Source organism: Chelmon rostratus, chromosome 9, assembly GCF_017976325.1.
Source record: "Chelmon rostratus isolate fCheRos1 chromosome 9, fCheRos1.pri, whole genome shotgun sequence".
Classification (NCBI taxonomy): domain Eukaryota; kingdom Metazoa; phylum Chordata; class Actinopteri; order Chaetodontiformes; family Chaetodontidae; genus Chelmon; species Chelmon rostratus.
In genome coordinates this window covers 29,272,272-29,296,440 of record NC_055666.1, presented here as the reverse complement: position 1 = coordinate 29,296,440, position 24,169 = coordinate 29,272,272, and the positions used below count along the sequence as shown (strand labels likewise).

Sequence of the window (24,169 nt, the reverse complement as noted above, 5' to 3'; positions counted from 1 at the left end):
AAACAAGTCATGTAAAGTGATTTTGTTTTTTGCTTTAATGAGTCCATTCACAGCTTCATGAATGTTTTTCTGCAAGTTAAATGAGTTTTAATCTCACCGTGCTCCACCTGTTAACTGGAGTGTAGCTACGCCCACTCCTTGCAATGTGATTGGATGGTGCTCTCATTGTCAGTTTGAATGACAGGTCTATTAACGCTGTAGAATAAAGTTTTAGGCTTGTTCACTTGTTCACTTCCTGTATGATGCAGTTTACAGTCACACTCTTCATCATCATGTGACATCGCTGACAGAGTTGTGGCATCCTCTGTGTACATGTTGCATATGAATGGATGTTTGAGAACAATATGTAATAGACAGGAAGTGATGTCAGACACATACTTCATGTTTTCTGTTACTGTTAAAGGTTTGATGACATCATCCCTGATGTCAAATAGCAGAGCAGCCAGTCTTTGGGGGGTGGAGCTCAGCATCTCCGTGATGGTGCCATCCTGATAGACTTGATGCCTCCTCTCTGGGGTCACAGGTCGATTTATCAGTTGGTTTCCTACTTCCTGTTTCAGTGAGATAGAATGATACTACTGTTAGTGATACTAGTACACTAACAATACTACCACTGATCAGATATTAGTACTCTACTGATACTACTACTGGTACGACTACGGACTCTACTGAGACTACTACTTAGGCTACTACTGACACAGCTACTGATAGGATGTTGTAGGGAATTACTTGGGACCAAAAAGTAGCCTTAGACTTGGAGACCATGTAGAAGGTCAACCAAGTTCAAACCAAATGTAATATAGCGGTGGAGCCATGGAGCCATGGAGCAGGGCTGGCTGGATTGTGGACTGTGAGGTAAAATTAAATTGGTCAGGTTCAAAGACAGCAAGGGGAAATTGCAGAGAGTCAGGAGAGCTAAGACAGCTAAGCTAAGACACGTAGCCATTCACACCTGTATCTATCACGCGTCTCTAAGGTGTCCAGCTCACCATTTGTGTTCAGATTTTGTCACTTCCACTGCACAGTTAAAGGGCCCTGCACACAGTTATTACATGTTGCCATGTTTATTTCACACTGGCTAACAGCTAGCTAAGAAAACAAAATGTTTCAAGAACTAATATACATGTGCAAGCTATAACTGTTGAGACTGAAAGGGACAAAGTCAGATGAGTGCTGGACAAAGGAACTCGTACCCCACCTACATCAGTGCTGCTCTCGAGCAATGGTGCACTGTAACCAGAGCAACCACCACATGTTCCTGTTGCATCCTCGTCAAGGACACATCAGGACATATTAGCATTTACAATACAAAAAACGTGGTCACAAGTGGTCATGTGTGCCCCAGACCACCATGGTAAGTGGTTTGAGTGATCGGAGCACATTGTATCTTGACCCTCCTTCTGCTACGACATCTTGTTTCAGGAAGTAGTACTGTTGCAGTATCATATGATTAAATGAACTGATACTGCTAATACTAGTGATACTATTACTACTACTATTAATAATAATAATAATAAATGCTGCCACATTCGGTGATTCCAGGTTCAAGACCTTTTTTAATTCAACAGAAGGAATCAGCTCAAAGGGCCGAAGTTAAAGTGGTGAGAAGCAACAGAGAGGTTTCGGTCTTCACAAAGGTGAGCAAAGTCCCTTCACCTGGTTTAATCATGTTTAAATACCAATCACACGCTCGTTTCATCATCACAATGATGATGATGAATCGCGTTTTACCATGTTTGGTGACATTCTGTCCGTTGGATCTGGAAGTATACACTTTTGGAGTGTGTGGCACCCCGATGGGTTAGATTCAAAATGCTTTGATAAGCCTTTTCCCTCATCAGCCACAGACACAGTATGCCATGGTCCCAGAGATACAGTATGAGGACTGCCATGGTCCCAGAGATACAGTATGAGGACTGCCATGGTCCCAGAGACACAGCATGAGGACTGCCATGGCCCCAGAGATACAGTATGAGGACTGCCATGGCCCCAGAGATACAGTATGAGGACTGCCATGGCCCCAGAGACTGCACAGAAAACATGAAGGTTAACACGTTGTATGGATCATTTGGACTATAAGTATTTTGTGGTCTTATGTGGACTCTAAAGGGTTTTGTGGTGTCATGTGTTTTGTCGTCTTGTGGACTCTGGGTGTTTTGTGGTCTCACGTGGACTTAAAGTCTTTCGTGGTCTTATGTGGACTGACTGAGTTTCAAATTCTACAGAACCACCTGAGCTGTCACAGTATCAGCTGTCAGTCACACAGAGGTAAACCGCCTGAGGACACCTGGATCCAGGAGCTGAGGACAGACACAAAGCGTCTGTGGTGTAACTTCAGACTCTGTGTATTATGAAACCAGTCGTTCACTCCCATCAACAGAATAATGGAGTCTGTACATGTCTTTAAACATGTTGGTACATTTACTGCATTTAACTACAATTGTGAGGTACTTGTACATTACTGGAGTACTTCCACGTTGTTTTGTACACTTATCAGACAGCTACAGCTACTTTGAAAACATCTCTGAATAGAGAATATGTCAGTAATTGTTGTTGTAGGAGCAGAATGTGGACGGATCCATTTATTGATGTTTAAAGCCTGCTGTCCTGGGATCAGGTCTCACGGGGTAATTAGCACTATATGTGGTAGGAACCTTTCTGTGTGTGGTCAGGTGTTTCACCCGGAAGGACAAACAGTTTTGACCGCTGACGCGGCTCGTGGTGCTACACGTGTGGATGTATGGAGGGTTGAGGAAACCTGCTGTGTGGAAAATAAATGAGCGAAGTCTCCAAACGGCAAGTTTGACTACGACTGTCATTCATCAGGTACGAGCAGCGCGTCAATCAGGTTATCCGGTGCAGCACCTCAGGCCTTAAAGTGGATTGGATTAAACTGTGCTGTATGTTCTAACATTGCGTTCACAGTTAGTGTTCGTGTTGTACTCGACTGTTTCTGTTCCGACCACAACATGTGTCTGAACAGTAGAAACTGCTCTCAGTACAACGTCGTCAAGAACAACTTCAGCTATGAGCTCACCGATAAACACAGACAGAATTTACACGTTTCTGACAACAACAACTGGAAATTAGAAACTATTCCTCCTAAAAACTGTTCCTAATAAAGTGGACAGTAGTTCAAATCAGCTCCAACATTTAAAGGCACCAATAAACTTGTTATTTTAGCAGTATATCGCACTAATATTGTTATTATTATTATTATTATTATCATACAGCCAGAGTACATCAGCTAAATGTTCTTCAGATTTCTCAGCATATGTGTCAGCTGATCAATTACAGGAAATATTACAGTTCATCAGTTCATTAAACTATCAATAAATACATTAAGACTAATTAAAACTAATCGTTATTGATAGAATACAATTTAATGCATCATCACATATATATTATATATATCTATTTGACCTTAACTTACCAAAACTTTAAAGCTAACATCATCACAGCAGAATGATTTTAATATTAATATTTTCTAAAGTTTTTACCTTCTTTGGTTTGTTGAGCCACTTCCTGATTTTATCCATCGCTGCTGAAAATCTCTCTTGTCTCCCTTTGACACTCTGACGCTCTGAGTCGAGGCAGACAGGAGGAGGACGGGCTTTTACACGGTGTAGTCTGACACCTGATCCCACAGAGTCCAGGTACACCCTGTTCCTGTCAGTGAAAACATGTGCTGAACTGCAGGCTGAAGGTTCTCCATCAATAACCAAAGACAGTTTTTCTCGGTTGTTTACACACAGATACTGGTACTTGACACAATGACCACAACAGAGGGAGGAAAGAGACAGTCACACCGAGCAGACTCAGAATCAGCCACAGCAGCTTTAACAGAACACTATTCATCCAAGGAAAACCCCAACAGGCCTCTGCAATCAGTGTCATGAGGCAGAAACAGGTGAGCATATTCTTAAATCGTGCAGGAAATGTACACGTGACACTGTCATGGTGACAGGCCAGAAGTGATGACACAGTTACAGAAAACAGAACAGGTGGAGGACAACGTTAAAAGTATATTAGACTGTGGGGACGATGTGCAAGAGAGGAAATGGATATTTGGCTCTCTAAGAACGACTGTACTGGACAGGCGGCTCGAGGGGGCGCTATAGTATCTCCCCCTGAAATGGGTAAAGATGGAGAGTAAAAGCGGATGGTGGCAGTAATGCAATATCGTGGATGCCAGCTGCCGTAAAACCTCGAAGAAGAAGAAGACGAAGAAGACAACGACGAAGAAGAAAACATTAGCATCAGCTGCTCGGCGGGAATAAATGAGTGGCTTTATGCGTTTGTATTGTGTGTGAACGTTAATGCAGCCGTTAAACTGCACAGCGGCTAACTGCTAACAGGCGAGAAAACACAGTGACGGTGAGTGAAGACTGCTAACTGCTGCTTACTGCTAGATGCTAACCTCTAACTGTTGTTACTGCTGTGTAAAAAATGTGTATCTCCGTCGGAATTTTGAATCCTTAGTCACCTCTGACTGATACTTAAACCATACTACTTTTTAACTAACGTTAATCGTAGAGAACAACGCGGCAGAAAACGCGTCGTGAAGGGGAACAGATTTGAACACCGCACCGGCTACATCCGGCTGCTAGCTAACTACATGCTAACGACTGTGGGTACAAGCTGTCAGTCAGAGTGTTCTATGTGTGTCAGGTTCTCTCCAGACTGACTGCTCATATGATGCCAACAGAACATCAGGTGTGTTCTGGACCTACAGTTAGACCATCTGAACGTCTGTTTCTCCATCTGCTGCCATAAACCACCACATATTCAAGTATGCACATACAATTATTATTATTAGTCATATTTCTATTCTTCTTATTTTAGCTGTTAGATAGATAGATATACTTTATTTATCCCAAGCTGGGAAATTGCAGTGCAAAATAGCGAGCAGTAAAAAATTATATACATAATGGCAAAATATCAAACAGTAGTAATGAAAAGTACTGCACAAAAAAGAAAATCTACAGCAAATGGCAGAAAATAAAGTGTACCGTGACTGTAAGCATACACACAGTGAAAAAAGTGAAAATTTGTGAAATAGGACTGTAAAGAACAAACTATATATAAGAAAATATCAAAAGTAGCAAACAGTAGTGATAAGAAGTATCGTAAAAAAGAGATTTATTTATTTTTTTTTAGCTGTTAGTCTAATGGCGAGTGGCAGGAAAGATTTCCTGTATCTGTCCCTTCGTTTCTCCTCTTCATCGCCAACTGTTTTTAAAGAGTCTGGTCTAGACCTGAGGGTGTACGACGAGGTGAGATTAATGGTTATATAGGTATGTTGAGCCTACAGCCCCAGTTTTTAATGTTACAAAGGTGTTTCTCTTTTGATGTGGCTAGATCTCCATGGTAACTGATGCTGCACACCTGACCAGCTGTGGAGGAGATTTTGTTGGGAGTTTGTAGGAGCCTACATGCATTCAACAGAAAAACATTTTTCCCTTTTGCTTCAGGTAATATTAACACTTTGGATTTAACACAGTAGATCATCCGTACAGCAGAACACTGATTAGAAAATCCATCAGTCTGAATATTACCTGTAATAAATAATCAATCAGTAAAACTGATTTCACTTTGACTTTGTCCAAAACTACAGTGATTTGTCTTTCATTAGGGACAGTGTAACTCCTGTGTGACATGTTGTGTCCAGTGTTAGATGCTTCTCCTACAATCCATTCATGTTGGTGCATGTTCCCAGGATGAGGAGGGTCCCAAAGGGTGCAATTTAATTTAATGAGTGCGTAGTTAGATTGTTTAACAATGATGACAGACTGGGGAGTGAATTTCTCTCTTGTATGTTGGACAAAGACAGTCAACAGAAGACAGTCAGACATGACTGTCTTCACAATAATGTGTCCAAGGTTTTTTTCATGGAGTGGAGAAAATGATCTCTGCTTTATTCTTTAAAAAAAACTGCATACATGGCCGGAGTGCAATGTCACCCCCCCAGCAGAAGAAGAATGAAATGATGCACCAGAGCCCGATGAAGAAAACCTGGGTCCATAAAGACTGTTGATAACCACCATCGTGTCTGACTGCGTCACACAAAGACAGCCAGGCTGCGTAGGACTGACTTCGTAGTGCCTCGCCCCCCACCCCCCACCCCATGTGAAAAGTATCATGAGATAAGTTTTGTTGTGATTTGCCTTCTGGAAATATAATTGAACTCTGTTTGTGTTTCCTCCGCAGTGTCGTCAGTGTCTGATATGAGCAGCTCTGTAAGTTTCCTCGTTCTTCTCGACTCATTTCAGCTGAATGTTTTCTGCATAAAGAACTTTTCTGCTTGTTCTGCTTCTAGCAAAGTCGTCTTGACCCTGGAGCTGACTCAGATCACTGCTTCTAAATGCCTTTACATATTTTCACAAAACAGCTGAGGGGAAAGGATGACATCATGTTCCGTCAGTGTACTGATTGGTTGACTGTCAGTGTCAGAGAATGATTAAATATTAACGTACAGGACCGCTGTGACTCACTTTAGTACAGTTCTCCCTCCAAACTGACCTCCTTCTGTCTCGGGGTTTGGGTTCGGTCCTGATCTGGTCACGTTCAGCAGGAAGCTGCTGAGTCCGGTTCTGATGACCAGCAATCCCCCGGTGCTCCGAGCTCTCCTTCACGTAGGCTCCAGTCAGCTAATGGGGCCACTAGCTGCACGGCTAACTGAGCTAACTACCACTAGCTTACGGCAGTTTGGGTAATGATGATAAGATCTGAAGCTTCTTCAGCATCAAACCTTTGCAGTCATTCAAACGTCACGTTACCTCAGAATGAGTCTCTGTACGGCATCTGCAGAGGGAGCAGCTCCTCGTCCAATGAGGCCACTGTTCCTGCAGGAGAGAACGACAAACCAGACACTGACTCTAGAGAGGGACCTTCATGTGCCGCCGTGGGGAGGGTGAGGAGAGGGTGAGGAGAGGGGTGTTGAATTGGTCCTTTAACGAACCCAGCGGTGGACTGTGGGTGTGTTTGTGATGACACTCATCACCTGCAGCAGCCGACTGAACTCAGACAGACAGGAGGAAGCTGTCACCTGTTCAGGTGGATGAAGCCCCGCCCACTGCTGTGACGTAACGAGTCTGTGATGTTCTGTGTGTGTTCAGGCTCAGAGGAAGAGGACCACAGGAAGTCCTCTGGTTTCCAGACCCAGCACCAAGACCAGCAGAGGAGCTAATGCAAACAGAGCAGCCAGGAGAGTGGCTAACAGGACAGCTAACAGAACAGCTGCCAGGACTGCTAACAGACCAGGTAGCATTAGCAGGACTTCTGATGAGGACCCCGCACCCCCCACAGAGACCATCGATGTGATGGACAACACCGAGGACAGTCAGTACAGATCAGTGCTCTCTATTGATCAGATCTGACGATGCTAATCGATAACAATCAACTAATGTGTGTTCAGGTGTGGAGGAGGTGGTGGATCTGACCCGTGAAGGATCAGAAGCCGCGGTGGTCGACCTGACCAACAACGACTCCGTACTGGTAACAACTAATACACGGTAGTAATACACACATAGTAGATATTCTGAACGATACGAAACAGCCGCTCTCTGCCGAGCTCGTGGTTTGTCTGCTCGATGTAGAACTCAGTGTGACTCTCGCTGTCAGCCATATTTGTTGTTTCTGTGTAACGGTATGCCGTCATTACGTCAACAAGTCTGAATATTATTATTAACATGACTCGTTTGATCAAATTAAAAAGTATGATTATGAGCGATGACTCACCTCTAATACACACAGTACACAAAGAAACACACACTCTGCCGTTTGTTGAAGAGAAAACTGATCAAACTAAATTCCTCTTCTGCTCTTTGTGTTTGTTCTGCTGTTGCCGTGACGATCGAGCTGGTGGATGAAGGTAAAACTTTATTCTGTCTGAGTTTCGGTCGCCGTGTTGAAATAAAGGTTCAGTAAAAGAACAGTCCCACGTTTGTCTGGATGTCCTCCGTCAGGTCCTCAGAACAGAGTCACCGCGGCTGAGAGTTACGTCGTCAGCAGCGATGAAGATGAGGACACGCCCCCCGTTCTCAACGCTGCAATGATGTCATCGCTACACACCAACAGCTCGTCCAGGTAATAGACTGATCACTTCATTGTTTCCACACATTTCTGAAAGCGTGCCTCGTACCCTCAGAACTCTACACAAATCAAAAAAAACCCCAATTCTCCTGAAAATGAAACTTTACATTCAAAACAAAGTTATTTCTTCTCAGAATGTTATTTTGGACCCAGTCCATCACGTGAAGACATTTCTAAGAGCCAGTTTAACCCTGACGAAAGGTAAACTCTTCTTCTTCATTCATCATCATGACTGAGGCCTGTCTTTGTTCACTTACTACACACAGTACGTACTCTGTGACGAAAACAGCGTACACGGTGTACACCCCAACAACACAAAGTTACACAGACAAACAGAAGAATTTACTGTGTACAGTTACAGTAAAAAAAACTACGCTGCACGCTCTCGTCTGTTTCAGTCTGGCCGAAGCACCCCGTCCACATCCCGAGCAATGTTTCCCCTGACCAAGCCGGGGGGGCGATGTCGCCTGGCATTAGCATTTACACAGTGTTAAGAGTATGCATCATGTGATGTTGTGTACGACTGCAGTTGTGTTCAGATGGCGCCCTGTAGATCTGCTTCATCCAGTGTCGATCAGCTTCAGTGTTTTGAATCTATCGTGTTTTTCTATTATTTTTCTGAGTATTTGTTGTGATGCTATTTTCTAAGACCGTGTTCATGATTTCAGTTTCCTGTTCAGGAGACAGAAGACGTCCCCCCCAGCTTGTGTTGGTACTCTTTCAGTTCTGCAAATAGAAAAATACTGTAAATACTGTGTAGGAATACATTTCCCAAATACTTGAAACATACTTTATTTTTTTACAGTCCTACAGTACTGTACTTCTGTACTCACTGAGTACTGTATTGATGCAGTACTGCAGCTTTCTAGACAGAGTGGATTTTGTACCTGTCTTCACAAAGTCCAGATGTTGGATCCTTCAGTGGACCTGCTCAGACTCTTTGCTCAGCCCACCCTCATTGTTAGACCCTGGTTGACCACGAGGTCGACCAAAAAGGTTGGATCTCAACAGAGACTACGGTCACACCAGTTAGTGCTTTGGACTGAGATACTGGTGCTCCAGTGCGACTATAAATAAGCTCCAGGTGATAGACTGAGCCCCGCTTACAGTCTCTTTGTATGATGTGACGGCAAAAAATCTTTCTGTGTCTCAGGTCGACTCCAGGGACGATCAGCTGTCCCATCTGTCTTGACTCGTACTCTGAGGTGAGACTCAAACAAACCTGTTACACACCTGGACAGCAGGCAGAATCCCGCGCTCTGACCGGCTGGTTGTTCTTTCCTTCGCAGATCATAGAGAGCGGCCGATTGGTCGTTTCCACTAAATGTGGTCATGTGTTCTGCAGCCAGTGTCTGAGAGACGCTCTGACATCATCACACACCTGTCCTACCTGCAGGAAGAGACTGACCCACCGGCAGTACCACCCCCTCTATATCTGACATCACTCTGACATCATCACACACTGCTGCTGCTTTTTTCCAGTGACATCATCAAATCAGGATGGTTTTTTTTTTGCTGCTGATTTTTTTTCTTGTAGAAACAAAAGACTTTCTGTCGGAGCTGCATTTAGGGTGATGATTGACTTCATTGATTTAATGTATATTATTGATCATATTGGATATCTTTGATATAGTTTGTTCTTTAGCTTTCAGCTCAGAAATACGTTTTTGTTTTTGTCTCTCTTTTTTGGGCTGGACCTTATTTTTTTGTGGCTAATAAGATGTGATAAAGTAGAAATAAATTTTATTGAATTCTGTGAAAACTTGTTTTTACATTTCTGCTTCCAGCTGAAACTAAAACATCACAAACAGAGACCAGGTGAGTCAGAGAGCACACAGGTAACCAAACCAACGGCAACAGAGACAGCTTGTGCAGTGCTATTTAACAAATCAAATTAGAATAATTTAGATTGTTTGTATTAATAATCTCTCAGATAAATAAAGCACAATATTCATATCTGAACTGTGAAGCAGCACAAGCACAAAAATATGTAAAATACATTACAGTTGTAATAGAGTAAAAGTATTTAGTTACATACATTGACTTGAATGAAAAGAAAGACTGAGATTTATTGCAGTTTTCTATTTTTATTTGAAACTCTTTTTAAAACTTTATCACCAGCAAAGCAGCTGTTGCTGTGCAGAGTGATGCATTGTGGGACGACAGACCCGGTTTTATCATCAGATCAGTTTGTTTGTGTTCATCTTATGACTCTGAGTCACTTCAGATTCTCCACAGCACTCAGGTCATAAGACTGATGACTCACAGTCACCTGACACGAACTCTGCTGCTGATTGGCTGCTGGAACATCCCATACAGAGTGATGTCACCCCTGAGCAACTTCTAGAAAACAGATTTATAGCTGAACCAAGGAGCTGAATATCATTAGTAAAGCATTAATTAGCATTAATCCAAAATAACATATCTGAAGAACATCAGCTGTTTACAAAATGAAGCAAGAAAAAACTCAGATATTTGAAATCTGTTTAAATCTTGTTTGTATTTTGAATTTATTAAAAAAAAAAAACAACTTTCACAGTCATCCTGGATTACACATGTTCAACGATAAAGAATCTAGATTGATATACAAAAAAATATTTATATTTAATTTTTTCAGACAATTCAACAAACGTCCAGTCAGTGGAACCATTTGACCGGAAATCAGTTTAAATCTTTACAGAAAGTGATCTGACATCACCGTGGAAACTGTCTTCCATTAATTTAGATTTCTCTTGTTTTTCTTTCATTTTACATTTAAGATCAATAATAGAGCTGAATTGATTTGTAGATTATTGATTCAACAGAAAATTCATCGACAACTTTTTGGTTATTGATTTGGTCAAATGTTTGTTTAGGATTCTAAAATTTGAATATTTGCTGTTTCTTCTGTGATTGTAAACTGAACTTTGGACAGTTTTTGACATTTTAAATCAATTCATGAGGAAAGAAATCAGGTTTATTGAACATATTTATGCTGTTTTGTTTGAATGAACAAATTATGAAACACTTAGTCAACGTTATATATTTCAGTGCTTAAACTCGAGCAAAAGTGACTCTCATAACGATGACACAGCGTTTTCTTTAATATGAACGGTTAAATCTGATTGGTCAGGTGACTCACAGGGGGAATTCCATGAAAGTGCAGAGTCATTCCTCGGCTTCTCATTGGTCAGCTGGGCGGGACTCCGTCAGCGGACCAATGAGAGAACGCGTCAATATTTACTTCTCCTGACGACAGTGACGTTTATCACGGAAGTAAACATAAAGAAGACAGAGCGGATTTGAAGCTGCGTCACAAAGTTTGTCTCCTGGTCTCAGAGTCTGTGAAGTGGGAGTCTGGTTCGGTTTGTTCAGAGCAGTCTGTTGTGTGTCCGTACCTGGAGCAACATGTCGGTGACGGTGAAGGCCTACCTGTTGGGGAAAGATGAGTCTGTGAAAGAGGTGCGGAGGTTCGCCGTGGATCAGGACGTTTCCTGCAGCTTCGAGTATCTGAGCAGGAAAACCGCCGGAGTGTTCAGCAACCTGAAGAGCAGCAGCTTCAACATGTACTACAGAGGTCAGTGTCAACATGACAGACTTTAATCACCTTCTACCTGGTTTATACACGTCAGTTATTAAGACTCACACGCAGAATATATTTAGAAAAAGTAAATTATCGTCTTCAATGTAGAAACCTAAAGTTAAAACCAGTTAATCGAGTTAAACTGGGTCAAAGTGATGCTTTAAATAGAAGCTAGCAGAACTCAGGTGTGCTCACTGACACCTGCTGAGGGCTGTGGGCGGGGCTTGTGAGCTCTGCGCTTTATTCCATTCATGTTCGCTTTGATACCTGTTTTTTTTTTTTTTTGTTCTATTTAAAGTGTAAAAACATGCAAATAAACTAAAAGAAAAAGAGTTAAACTTAATGTGTTGTGTTATTTAATCTGATAAAACATCACGTTATCACGATGATGATGATGTGTGTATCCTTCAGATGAAGATGGAGACCTGGTGGCATTTTCCTCTGATGATGAGCTGATGATGGGCCTGGCCTGCATGAAGGACGCCACCTTCCGCCTCTTCATCAAAGGTAGAAACACACAACCTCACCTGAACCCTACCTGAACATCAGCTTCATCACAGATGAAGGAAGGAAACAATTACTGGAGGAAACATTGTTTTTTTTTTAACAGCACAGGACGAGTGTGATACGACGACATTAAATCGTCATTAAATTAAATTAATCGACGTTTTTGTTGAATGATTTAATCAAAACTTTTGTTTTATTGAATTCTTTCAGAGAAAAAGGAGCACCGTCGAGACTTTCCTCTTCATGCCTTCCCTCCGTTCCTCTTCGGCCACCCTCCTCCTCCACCGCCCGGAGCTCCTCAGCCCCCGCCCCCTCACATGGCACCGCCCCCCGCCCTCCACCCTAACGTCACCTGCGACGGCTGCGACGGCCCCGTGGTGGGAACTCGCTTCAAGTGTTCGGTCTGTCCAAACTACGACCTGTGCCCCGCCTGCCAGGCTCGAGGGACGCACACTGAGCATGCTCTGCTGCCCATCTGGCACCCGCTGCAGGTGAGGGGCATCATGGGAAATAACCAGTGATGTCACAGTGTATTCTAAGTACACTGTGACATCACTGCATTGAAGTGACTTGGTGCAGGTTTCTTTGGAGTCACAGCAGCTTCAGTAAAATATTCAAAATATGAATAACTTGTTGAATTTCATTGGTCAACTTCATTAACATGCAGCTTCGGTCAGACTCACCTGAAGTTTAGATAAATATTTATTTCACATGTCTGTTATATCTCAGTAACTTTCACGGAGTTTCCAGGAAATAACAGTGTGTCCAATGAACGACAAGGATTCGAGCGTCTTCAGAGTAAATATTCTACGTTGTGTATTGATTGGTCAGAACCTGTTCAGACTTCTCGGCCTCTGGCGCCGCTGCTCAGTTTCCTTGTTCATCCAATTGACCGCTTTCCTGATGGAGGTGGTACAGTCTGTGGCCCGGATGGCCGGGGGCCGTGGCGATGGATCTCGCCCTCCTCATATGTGTCTGTTAAAAAGAAAATCTCTGACTGGACGCAGCCACCAGCTGTCAGAATGCACAGATTTGATTGGCTGAGTTGTAAAGCTGCGCTGGTTAGAACAGCAATGATTCTTCAAAAGGTGAACTCCTTTAGACTCGCCGCTGCACTTCCTGGTCGTCCGCGCGTTTGACTGACGGGTTCAATCATTCGCAGGAAGTTAAAGCTTTATTGTCTTTACTCATTCAACTGGTTTAATTCAGCAGTTTGAATGTTTTTTATCTTCAGGTGATTTTCGAGATTACGATAAATAATTAAGATATTAATTGTAGTGTAAGAACTGTTTCCTCTATAATGAATACACAATGACATCATTGTTTCCAGAAAACATTTGTGAAACGATGAAGAGTTACTGTTACTCCAACAGGCTCCAAATATAATCCAAATGTTCTTCTTTTAAAGGGAAAACTCACAGATTTCAGTCCTGGTTGGTTTGTGTGGCATCGGTGGTGGGTGTGGCCAGAGAGCCACTGACTTGATACTTTAAACCAGGCTTTTATTTTGAAATTTATGCTGGGTATTTGCACCGAAGCAGGATGTTGTTTGTTGTAGGCCCTCAGCAGTGTCTGCAGGCTGACGCCTTCCCCTGGAAAAGTCCAGTAAACACACCTGAGACAGGAGCTTTTGTTGTGAAAAGATTGAGCCAATCAAGGCTAGAATGGAAAGAGGCGGCTCGACTGTTCATCTCACTGCTGCGGAGTCTGCTCTGTTTCCAGACGGTTAAATAACGTCTATCACTGCACACGTTCTTCAGATAAATATATATATAAATTAGTGTATAAATTAGTGTGTGTGTGTTTATAGGTATATGACAGAGAGATGGATTATACTGCAGACTACATGCTATAACATGTGTGTACTGGTAGTATGGTGGGTGTCGAGAGGAGCCTGACAGACTGCACTCGGGGTGAAAGGAGCTGCTTTAATTCCCTGAGCTGTGACTGTCAGGATGTTTTGGTGAACCGTCCCTTCACTCTGTGCTTGCAGTGGTTTCCTCGGGGGAAATGGATGAAGAGGATGAGACACTGCATGTGGAACCAGAACCTTTACCATGCTCAGAACCCGAGTGCAGACCAGGACCAGGACCAGGATCAGGATCAGCCTGGATCCTCCAGACCTTCTGCTGACTGCAGCGCCCCCTCTGGTCAGTGTTAGAAACTTTTTTAATAAGTGTTTCCTTCTCAGTGTTTCTTTATAAACTGACAATAATTATCAATTAACTGATAACTGAATGTTCTAACGATCATGAATGACCGCTCATCATCAGTGACATCACTGTGACCTCTGACCTCTGTCTGCAGCCTCCCAGGCAAACGTGGACTTCCTTAAGAACATTGGCGAGGGTGTGGCGGCCATGTTGAGCCCACTGGGTGAGTGATGTCACTGTCATCAGTCCAGGTTTCTGATTGGCAGCTGGTGTGAAGCAATGTAGGGGGGCGTTCCCCGTTTGCTGCGAGTGAACAGGTGTCGTGTGCATGCAGGTATCGACGTAGACATCGACGTGGAACACGAGGGCCAGAGGACGAAGGTGAGCCCTCCCTCTCAGAGTGGGGGGGTGGAGGGAGACATGGAAAGGGGTGGAGTCAGTGCTGGGGGTGGGGCCAACGATGAAGGTGGAGCCAGCAGTGAGGGTGGGACCAATGATGAGGGAGGAGCCAGCAAGGGGTCAAAGGTCAGTTGATCATAAACATCGTTCAGATTTTCACAGCAGCTCACCTGTGTGATGCTTCAGGTAACTTCAAAGCTGTGATGCTTCTGTTCCATTGTAATCAGTGAATCTGCCACGGTCTGCCCCTCAGGTGTGCAGAGACTCCGATGAGGAGTGGACTCACCTGAGCCCCAGAGAGGTCGACCCCTCCACCGGAGAGTTGCAGTCCCTCCAGCCGAGGGACCAGGACCAGGTCTCGCCGCCGGCAGAGCAGGGTCCGACAGGTCTGAAGGAGGCTGCTCTGTACCCTCACCTGCCCCAAGGTAAGACCCCGTCCTCCCCCTGATCTGTTGGATTCTTGTGAATGATGTCCCCGCTGACCTCTGACCCCCCTCGCAGAGGCAGACCCCCGCCTAGTGGAGTCTCTGTCTCTCATGCTGTCGATGGGTTTCACCGATGAAGGCGGCTGGTTGACTCGTCTCCTTCAGGCCAAAAACTTCGACATCGGCGCCGCGCTTGACGCCATCCAGTACGCCAAACAGCCCCGGCCACACCAGCGCTGATGTCATCACGATGTCACTGCTGACACATCTATACTAAACCAATGATGTCTAAGAATGATTCATACTGCAGATGTCCCTGTTGTTTCCTGTTATCTGATTACAGTTACTAATCAATACTTTGTCTCGTTAATCGATACTTCAGCTGATTACTGGGTGGACTATCTTTGTATTCATCGACATGCTGCTGTTCTGTGTAATCTGAACAATAAAAACATGCAGAATTGAACCTGTTGGACTCGTCAACTTTAATTTCTTCTGATCAATAAATCTGTTAACATGGTCAGAAATGTGTCCTCTAGTCAAAATGTACAAAAGAAGGAGAAATACTACTAAAAGTAAAAACTACAGAAAACATTTATTAGAATATGTTCATTTGTACTTCCCCACATTCACAGCCGATGAATGGATCAATATAAAATTCAGAACTGAAATGACGGACTCATTGATTAGTCATCTTATAACTTTTCAGCTGTCAGAAACTCGTCGAAGCTGAAGTCCTCACTGCTCTCAAACATGGAGGAGACAGGAAGCAAGGGGTGGGGCCGGATGGTGGGCGGAGTCTGGTGGATGATGTCGTTACAGCACAGTGACGCAGCTCTGCCCGCTGACTGACTCCGCCCAGTGCTGGAAGGCTCGTCATTCACCTGACAGTCAGAACTGAGGAATGAACCGCCGCTCACACTGGAAGCCTCGGCGTTCTTCTTAGTGGGAGAACTCCAGTGGTTCAGATCTTCAGTTCTGGTTGTGGCTGAGAGTCTGACGGGTTTCTTCATCAGACTGGACCAGTTTGACTGCAGACACAAGTCAGACTGTTACACTGATTGTTTAAAGGAACAGTCCAACATGTTCTGTGTGTTCAGGAACATGTGGAGTTCCTCAGGGAAATGTCCTGAGTCCTCCGTTTTCCTGCCGTCACCATCCACACACCTGTACCTGACTGCACTGTGACATCATCATCCAACACACCTGTACCTGACTGCAATGTGACATCATCATCCAACACACCTGTACCTGACTGCACTGTGACATCATCATCCACACACCTGTACCTGACTGCACTGTGACATCATCATCCAACACACCTGTACCTGACTGCAATGTGACATCATCATCCAACACACCTGTACCTGACTGCACTGTGACATCATCATCCACACACCTGTACCTGACTGCACTGTGACATCATCATCCACACACCTGTACCTGACCAACACACCTGTACCTGACTGCAATGTGACATCATCACCAACACACCTGTACCTGACTGCACTGTGACATCATCACCAACACACCTGTACCTGACTGCAATGTGACATCATCACCAACACACCTGTACCTGACTGCAATGTGACATCATCATCCACACACCTGTACCTGACTGCACTGTGACATCATCATCCACACACCTGTACCTGACTGCACTGTGACATCATCATCCACACACCTGTACCTGACCAACACACCTGTACCTGACTGCAATGTGACATCATCACCAACACACCTGTACCTGACTGCACTGTGACATCATCACCAACACACCTGTACCTGACTGCACTGTGACATCATCATCCAACACACCCGTACCTGACCAACACACCTGTACCTGACTGCAATGTGACATCATCATCCAACACACCTGTACCTGACTGCACTGTGACATCATCATCCAGCCACACACTGTACCTGACTGCACTGTGACATCATCACCATCCACACACTGTACCTGACTGCACTGTGACATCATCACCAACACACCTGTACCTGACTGTACTGTGACATCATCATCCAACACACCTGTACCAGACTGCACTGTGACATCACCATCCACACACTGTACCTGACTGCACTGTGACATCATCACCAACACACCTGTACCTGACTGCACTGTGACATCACCATCCACACACTGTACCTGACTGCACTGTGACATCATCACCAACACACCTGTACCTGACTGCACTGTGACATCATCATCCAACACACCTGTACCTGACTGCACTGTGACATCATCATCCAACCCACTTGTACCTGACTGCACTGTGACATCATCATCCAACACACCTGATAAAACAGGTGATATGACAGCTTCATCCACCAGGCTGTAAGAATGTTAAACTCTGTCCCCTTTACACCCAAAAAGACTGGACAGTGACCCCCACAGCACAAACACTTTATATAGACATCATAAACACAACCTGCCGCCATCTGTTCTTGCACTATGAGCTCACAGCATTTACACTACACTGTGTGTGTGTGTGTGTGTGTGTGTGCTATTCTCCTGTCACTTTGGTGTAATTGACAATGACGCTGACTTTGTCCACAGGATGAAGCCCATGGATGCTGACTGAAAGCTCGTGCCGGAGCCAGGCTGTTAGCGGCTGAGATGATTTGTCGGTCTCAAACATTATTTTGATAAACTGACCACATGTTTGAAATCTAAACAACTACGTTCACAACCAGAAATATTAATTTACGGACATAATAACAGCTTTCAAACCCTCCGCTGATACATACCTGCTGAGATACTCGTCTAAACTGATGATGAAGGGGGACATAAGTTTTGTCAATGATAATAAATGTTGGTGGTGATGTCACCATGTTACCTGTTCAGGTGTCCAGCCGTCCTCTCCTCCTCTGTCTGTCCATCCTCGCTTTCTCTTCCTCTTCCTGTCAAAAAACAGGAAGGTTAAAAATCACAGCCCTTTAAAAAAAGAGGTTTCAGAATTCATGAATAAACATAAACCTTTAAACACGCAGTGACGTATGTCTAACTGTGTGTTTTCATTTCCAATCCCTCTGTTCGTGTACAGCAGGGGTGTCCAAACTACGGCCCCCATCACAGCTCCCGCTGAGTGCAATGCTGTTCCCGCTTCAGCTGAGTTTAAATATATTCCACAGTATCCGTGTGTTAATTAGCACGCATGCACATAACTAGTGTGCAGGTACACGTGTGACAACGATCAATAATGCCGCATCATTCTGTCACTGCTCCACTTTCTTAAATGCGTGTTTCTTGTTTCCACGCAGAGCACACGTCGCTGTGCACAGCGCACAAACTGCGCACAATCAGATGATCTCAACTGATGCGGATTCGATCGCTCCTGGATCAAAGTGACATTTGTCTGGTGGCATCAGATCAGCAGCGCAGCCGGATGGTCGGAGCCTCAAGCGATTTAAAAACCAGCACAGCTGAAAGTCAGCAGAGTAACTCACTAAGAGGATGTGCACTCCTGTTATTAAGGCCAGTTCAGTCTGTTCATGTTGAAAAGTTTCTTCTGACATTAAAAGCCTACTAACTTCAATAACAGCTTGAAATGTACCCATCCCATTTCCCCCTTTATTGTTCTTTCTCTGTACTGTGGGGGGGTCACCATCCTGACTAAGAAGAAACCTGAGGCTGCTGTCCTGAGAATGAACTGCCGAGCCTTTTTCTGAATAAATCAATAGAAATCTGTTTCTGAAAGCTGTGATGAAGGCAGTTTTTCTGTTATCATATTCAACTAAAAAGCAAATTTAACCAACTTTGAATTGATTTTTCTAACTTTAATACACTAAAGGTGAGGCTATATACCTCACCTGTAGAAAGTGGCCCAGCCCCTCCTATATTTTTATGTTTGCAGCCCTCGGTGAAAAAAGTTTGGACACCCCTGGTGTAAAGCATGAAATGATTTTTGATGAGTCATCATGAACTTGGGGGCAGTTACATATATTTCAGTTTCTTTGCTGCTGAATAAACAGGCCTGTCTCATTCTTCTCTTTTTATTAATCCCCAGCTGGGGAAATCTGAAGCTGTCAAGCATGTGTTTGTCAGCCGACAGGAGGAGGAGGAGGAGGATGAACAGGAGCCGGCTGCTGTATCTTCATCGGGTGAACAAGCAGCATCTTAGTGAGCGCGGGGATGTTTGATCGTGCAGTAAACGTTGGATTATTATACAACATGTTCTTTTAAGCACGCTGTGTAGGTGTTGTGCTTCAGTTAAAGCAGTTTGGATGCATAAAGTTTAAAATGCTGAAGGAAAGTAAAGAAATGTTCTGTTGACGATCATTGTCTGCCTCACTATCTAATACTGCTCGGCCGTTTAAGATCGAACTTTCTAACTCGAAACATCGGAGAGCTCAAATCTGTTCAGATGCCCAAACTTCTTCATGTTGCTCTTTTTCTTATTTTCACTTTAAAACAGACATTATCTGATTAAAATGTTAAAGAGAATCTTTCACTTTGTGACCTCTGGAGTCCATCTGTACTCGTGTTCACAGTAACATAAAGTTTCTTCTCACTGTGTATCAGACGTATCACTGAGTCTCTTGAGGAACACGTCGTGAGCTCAGCTGTAAATCAAATTAATAACATTTCATAACACATGGTCGGCCTCTCACAGGTATGTTTTAGAAACCTTCTGCTGACCGTCAGGTAGGGGGCCTTGGTCTGTACAACTTAACACTCTCTCAAGGCACACCTGTCAATCATGTTGTTGCCATGGAGCTGCTGCTTGTCCATCAAAACGTGCTCCTCTTCCTCCTCCTCCTCCTCAGGCTCCGCCTCCTCTGGTGCGTCCAGGTATTTGCTCCAGCAGCTCGTCTGAGTTCAGTCAGAGAGAAACAGCTCAGAGCATGAACAGGAAGTCTGTTTTACAACCTTCATACCATATTTTTGGATATTAAAGCAGAAAACTTTAGAAGTGAAATAACCTGAGCGCGTGTGGCTCTGTGGGGGTGGGGGGTCCCCTGGTCGGCTCGGTGTTCCTCAGGTTCATCCTCTCTGTCTTCCTCCACCTGCTTACTGTTTACAACCATCAGACCATCAGAATACCTGACTAGGTAAACAGGTGAGAACACCTGTTCATCCAGGGGAGAACGCCTGTTCATCCACGTGAGAACACCTTAGTAAGATATCTTACAGATCTGATCTGTAATATCTGTACATATCTTACAGATCAGATTTGGACCTGGGCCGCTGCCATAAGGACACAGCCTCGGTACTTTGGCGAGCTCTCAGTCAGGTGAGCTTTCAGGGCGCCACCAGGACACATTTCAGTGTTTTGGCTGACTCTGACTTTCCACCATATTTATTTTACTGATTTATTACGTTATGGAGCATATATCTGAAGAAATGCAGTGGAGAGAGGCTGAGGTCTTGTTAGCCACCAGGGCCATCCAGAACCTGTGCAGGTAAGAGCAAACCCAGAGCCCTCTGATCAACAGAAATCTCTCACCCAGAGAGCCCGTGTGTGCTTTCCTATGAACATTTTATCTTGACTTGAACAGGGGTGTGATGCCAGGTGTTTGCTCATGAGGGAATTGTTGGTCTCTGTAGATGAAGAGTTTGGTCTGTACCTGTGCCCTCAGATAAGGTGATTTGTGTTTTTGGTGCTATATAAATAAAATTGAACTGAGTTGATGGAGACCTTCAAAATGCTGAAGATAAACTGGAAAAGACAACCAAGACCAGCAGCCTTTATTTCTGTGAGTTAACACTATGTGTTAACTCACAAACAACCGGAGGACCGGAGGACAACAAAGTATACAAAGTATTTACTATAGGCTAGACTGGTGATACATGGCGATGTGCGTGTGGGCATCAGAAGCTCAGGTGCAATGCATCCTGGTACATGAAGGTGCTGCCAGCACAGCTCTGGGTGCAGGAGATTTTTGGTCAGTATACATGCTGAAGAATTTATTGCTTCAATCAATCAACTATATTTCCCATCAGTACTGACAAACACATAAATGTGGTGAACTGTGGATATTTGTATTTAAAGAGCTGCTGTGTATTGCAGGACAGGTTGCTTACCTTTGCGACCAGATGTTGTGCTCCTGCTCTTCCAACACGGCTCCTCTCATGGCATTCAGTTTCTGAACATGAAGTCTGCAGTCGGCCCCGGAGCCCCGGCCAAACTCCTGTCAACCAATCAGCACGCAGTCCAACAGGGTGACACAGGTAATGATGAGCTGAGGACCAGCTGTACTGTGGTCACATGATCACATGTTTACACACGTCAACATCAGCAGGTTGAGTGTGACGGACAGGTTAACTGTCATTTCCATTATCAATTCATCTGCAGATCATTTTATCTATTCATTGATTTCACTGATTGTTTTGTCTATAAAAATTAGAAAACAAGACATTTGAAGACATGTTGGACACTGAGAAACTCTGACATGCATTTTTTTTTTATTATATTCTGATATTTTATAGAAAAACTCATGATTCTTCAGTGAGTAGAGAAAATAATTAACAAATTGTTGTGATTTGCAGGTTTGGTTATTGATACCAATAACTGCATTAATATCAATACAATACAATGTATGAGAGAGTTGAAGTTATATTCTGACCTTGAGCAGCGACTGTTTCTCTCCACACAGTTTACAGGTCCACCTGTTCGCCTTCTTTACCTGACAGACAGAGCACAGGGCAAAGACACTTAGTCAGTCTCTATGAAACTTTTAATTTGGCAAGACCAAGAGGGAGGACTTCACCATCCTTTTCAATACTTTAAGACTTAAAGTATGATGGTGAGAACAGCAGGAAGTGATGTAGATTTGATTCTACCCCCCCCCCCGTATGACTGCTGACGGTTCATCAGGCTGACGGCTGGTGGGAACAGCGTCCACCTTAGGTCATCGGTCATAGAAGATTGCAGAAAAGGTTCCACAGTGGAAATGTTGTTGAGGACGGTGATGGGCGGCTCCAGAGCTGGTGGTCCAGCTGCTGGATGTGATTTTCCACAACCTCACCTGCTGCTTCCTGTCTGACAGGAAGTGTGTTATCCATTGACAGGTGGAGGCTGGCACAGGGAGCCGGCTGAGTTCTGAGAGGGAGATTTCTGGGATGATGGTGCAGAGCCGAAGTCCACAATTAGGATCTTTGCATATGTCCCTGGGGGGTCGATGTGTTGCAGGATGTAGTTCAGTCCTGTGTTGACTGCGTCCTCTACTAACCTGTTTGCCTAGTTGGCAAAGTGCAGGCGGCCCAGCAGGGGGGCTGTGATGTCTTATAGGTGAGTCAACAGCAGTCTCTCAAAGGATTTCATGACCTCAGATGTCAGGGCAACGGGTCTGTAGTCATTTAATCCTGAGATTGAGGATTTTTCTGGTACTGGAGTTACTTCACACCCCCCCAGTGATTATTGAAGATCTGTTGAAGGTGGGTGTCAGCTGATCAGTGGAGGGCAAACCATCCAGGCCTGATGCTTTCCTGACTTCACTGATCTTCTGTCTCTTGAAGAGGTGACACACATCCTGTTCCCTAATCCTGAGTACTGGTGGGGGTCAGCACAGAGGGGTGAGAGCGGTGGAGGAGATGTGAATGGTTGTTAATTCTCCTGGTGAAGCTGCCTGAGTTCAGCTGTGAACCAGGTTTATTGCTGTTGTATGTGCAGAGGGTTTTAGTTGGCACACACAAATCCTCACAAAAATGAGTCTAAGTTGCAGCAGCCTCAAAAACCCTGAGATCAGTGCAAAGCAGGCCTGTAACTCTATCGGCTCAGTGGTCCATCATTTCACAATCTAAAGAAAATCAGTGTCACAGCCTTTGTCCATTATGCCCCAAAGCTCTGGAACCAACCACCTGCAGATATCAGGAAGCAGCTCGATGAATATTTTCAAAAGAAAGCTAAAAGCTTCACTTTAGCCTTTAAATAATTAGGTATCGTTCCTGATACAGGTCTTTGCCTCATGCTGATGCCCTGCTGCACTTTGTTTAAATTTGTATTTTACTTAATTCTATTCATCCTATGTAATCTATTTCTACCTGTATTTTATTATTTTATGCTGTGATTTGATGCTTTATCCTTATTTCTATTTTTACTCTATTTTTACCTAGATTTTAATATTTTATTGTATTGTTTTATCTTTATTTTCATCCTTATTATCAGTATCAAGTGGGTTTTATTCTCCATCTTAATTAACGTTCATTTTTTCTCTCTTGAATTGAATTTAATCCTCTGAGCATCGTGGGCTGCTGTAGGATTGCTGCTTGTGACATCAATGTTTCTGTTTCAGATGTCACTGCTTTGCTAATAAAGTTTTACAAAGTTTTTTAAAAATGACAACAACAGTAGGACATTACAGACAACAGAGACATGTCAATATCTCCATGCCAGCCCTGCACATCTTGTTTTCCATTATTGGTGACAGTCCTTATTTCCCATCATGCCTAGTGCTGAACTGAGTAGTTTAAGTTTGCTGTTTTATGTTCCAAAATGCTGATATTACTTGTTAGTGCTTGTAATGTGTTCGGAAGCTTCAAGTAGCTCTTCAACCTGGCTGGCCGTTAGCCTTTAGCCTGGCCCTTAGCCTTTAACATGGCTCTAAGTCTTTAGCATGGAAGTCAGTTTATCTCTAGTGTATTTGTTACCTGTTGAACCTGGAAGATCTGACAGGAAAAACACCTGAGGACGTGAAACTCCTGAACCATGACGGTTAGATATTAAACGGCTCCGGTTCTGATTCTGTTTTGGTCCTCCGTCTGAGTTTTTCCCGGGTCTGTTTGACTCCCGATGAAACGTCACACCGTACGTCAGAGCAGAAGTAGAGTGAGCGTTGTATTAGAGTAGCGCGCCCCCTGCTTGACCGGAGGACAACTGCACCGATCTGTTTATCTGTCTATGTATTTATCTATCTGTGTGTGTTCTGAAAGTAATAAATCGGAATAATCAATAAATGCACCATCCAAACGATACCATTTATAAAATATGCTTATGTATACAGTATTCATTTTATTATTTTAATTTCCTTTGTAGATGATCGTACAAAAGGCCTGGTAAAAGGTAGAGAGGTAACGAGGTACA

General features: G+C 43.9%; 3 protein-coding genes across 6 annotated transcripts; 2 read left to right on the top strand and 1 right to left on the bottom strand.

The window, feature by feature from the left end:
* Window positions 1-4,167: 4,167 nt before the first annotated feature.
* On the top strand, window positions 4,168-9,850 carry rnf4 (ring finger protein 4). Of its 4 annotated transcripts, none has more exons than XM_041944053.1 (10): window positions 4,171-4,377; window positions 4,709-4,792; window positions 5,362-5,474; window positions 6,211-6,239; window positions 7,119-7,341; window positions 7,418-7,497; window positions 7,861-7,873; window positions 7,968-8,088; window positions 9,248-9,299; window positions 9,384-9,850. In XM_041944053.1, exons 4-10 carry the CDS (start codon window positions 6,228-6,230, stop codon window positions 9,531-9,533), a joined length of 651 nt encoding a protein of 216 aa, XP_041799987.1. In that variant the 5' UTR covers window positions 4,171-4,377; window positions 4,709-4,792; window positions 5,362-5,474; window positions 6,211-6,227; the 3' UTR covers window positions 9,534-9,850. The 4 variants fall into 4 exon arrangements, with proteins under 4 accessions (XP_041799988.1, XP_041799987.1, XP_041799986.1 ...); XM_041944052.1 differs by having other exon boundaries at window positions 4,672-4,792; XM_041944051.1 differs by lacking the exon at window positions 4,709-4,792.
* Window positions 9,851-11,351: 1,501 nt separating this feature from the next.
* Window positions 11,352-15,606, top strand: sqstm1 (sequestosome 1). The gene is made up of 8 exons (XM_041943897.1): window positions 11,352-11,650; window positions 12,068-12,163; window positions 12,374-12,654; window positions 14,157-14,313; window positions 14,471-14,539; window positions 14,651-14,841; window positions 14,969-15,140; window positions 15,217-15,606. Exons 1-8 carry the CDS (start codon window positions 11,482-11,484, stop codon window positions 15,378-15,380), a joined length of 1,299 nt encoding a protein of 432 aa, XP_041799831.1. The 5' UTR covers window positions 11,352-11,481; the 3' UTR covers window positions 15,381-15,606.
* A 10-nt stretch (window positions 15,607-15,616) lies between these two features.
* LOC121611357 (MRN complex interacting protein) lies at window positions 15,617-23,871 on the bottom strand. The gene is made up of 7 exons (XM_041943898.1): window positions 23,737-23,871; window positions 21,714-21,773; window positions 21,172-21,278; window positions 20,070-20,160; window positions 19,838-19,959; window positions 17,984-18,047; window positions 15,617-16,171 (listed from the first exon to the last, which is right to left on the bottom strand). Exons 1-7 carry the CDS (start codon window positions 23,794-23,796, stop codon window positions 15,836-15,838), a joined length of 840 nt encoding a protein of 279 aa, XP_041799832.1. The 5' UTR covers window positions 23,797-23,871; the 3' UTR covers window positions 15,617-15,835.
* Between the last annotated feature and the right edge of the window lie 298 nt (window positions 23,872-24,169).

What these genes read in the sequence shown, in the direction of transcription:
- rnf4 (XM_041944054.1), top strand. An exon ending in GATGGACAACACCGAGGACA is followed by an intron (nt 7,342 to 7,417) that starts GTCAGTACAGAT and finishes ATGTGTGTTCAG; the next exon opens with GTGTGGAGGAGGTGGTGGAT. An exon ending in GTCTTGACTCGTACTCTGAG is followed by an intron (nt 9,300 to 9,383) that starts GTGAGACTCAAA and finishes TTTCCTTCGCAG; the next exon opens with ATCATAGAGAGCGGCCGATT.
- sqstm1 (XM_041943897.1), top strand. Translation starts at nt 11,482, where the DNA reads ATGTCGGTGACGGTGAAGGCCTACCTGTTGGGGAAAGATGAGTCTGTG. An exon ending in CTTCAACATGTACTACAGAG is followed by an intron (nt 11,651 to 12,067) that starts GTCAGTGTCAAC and finishes TGTATCCTTCAG; the next exon opens with ATGAAGATGGAGACCTGGTG. An exon ending in GTACCCTCACCTGCCCCAAG is followed by an intron (nt 15,141 to 15,216) that starts GTAAGACCCCGT and finishes CCCCCCTCGCAG; the next exon opens with AGGCAGACCCCCGCCTAGTG.
- LOC121611357 (XM_041943898.1), bottom strand. Translation starts at nt 23,796, where the DNA reads ATGGTTCAGGAGTTTCACGTCCTCAGGTGTTTTTCCTGTCAGATCTTC. An exon ending in GGCAACAACATGATTGACAG is followed by an intron (nt 18,048 to 19,837) that starts GTGTGCCTTGAG and finishes GTTTTTTGACAG; the next exon opens with GAAGAGGAAGAGAAAGCGAG. An exon ending in ACGGCTGGACACCTGAACAG is followed by an intron (nt 16,172 to 17,983) that starts GTAACATGGTGA and finishes TTGTGTCTGCAG; the next exon opens with TCAAACTGGTCCAGTCTGAT.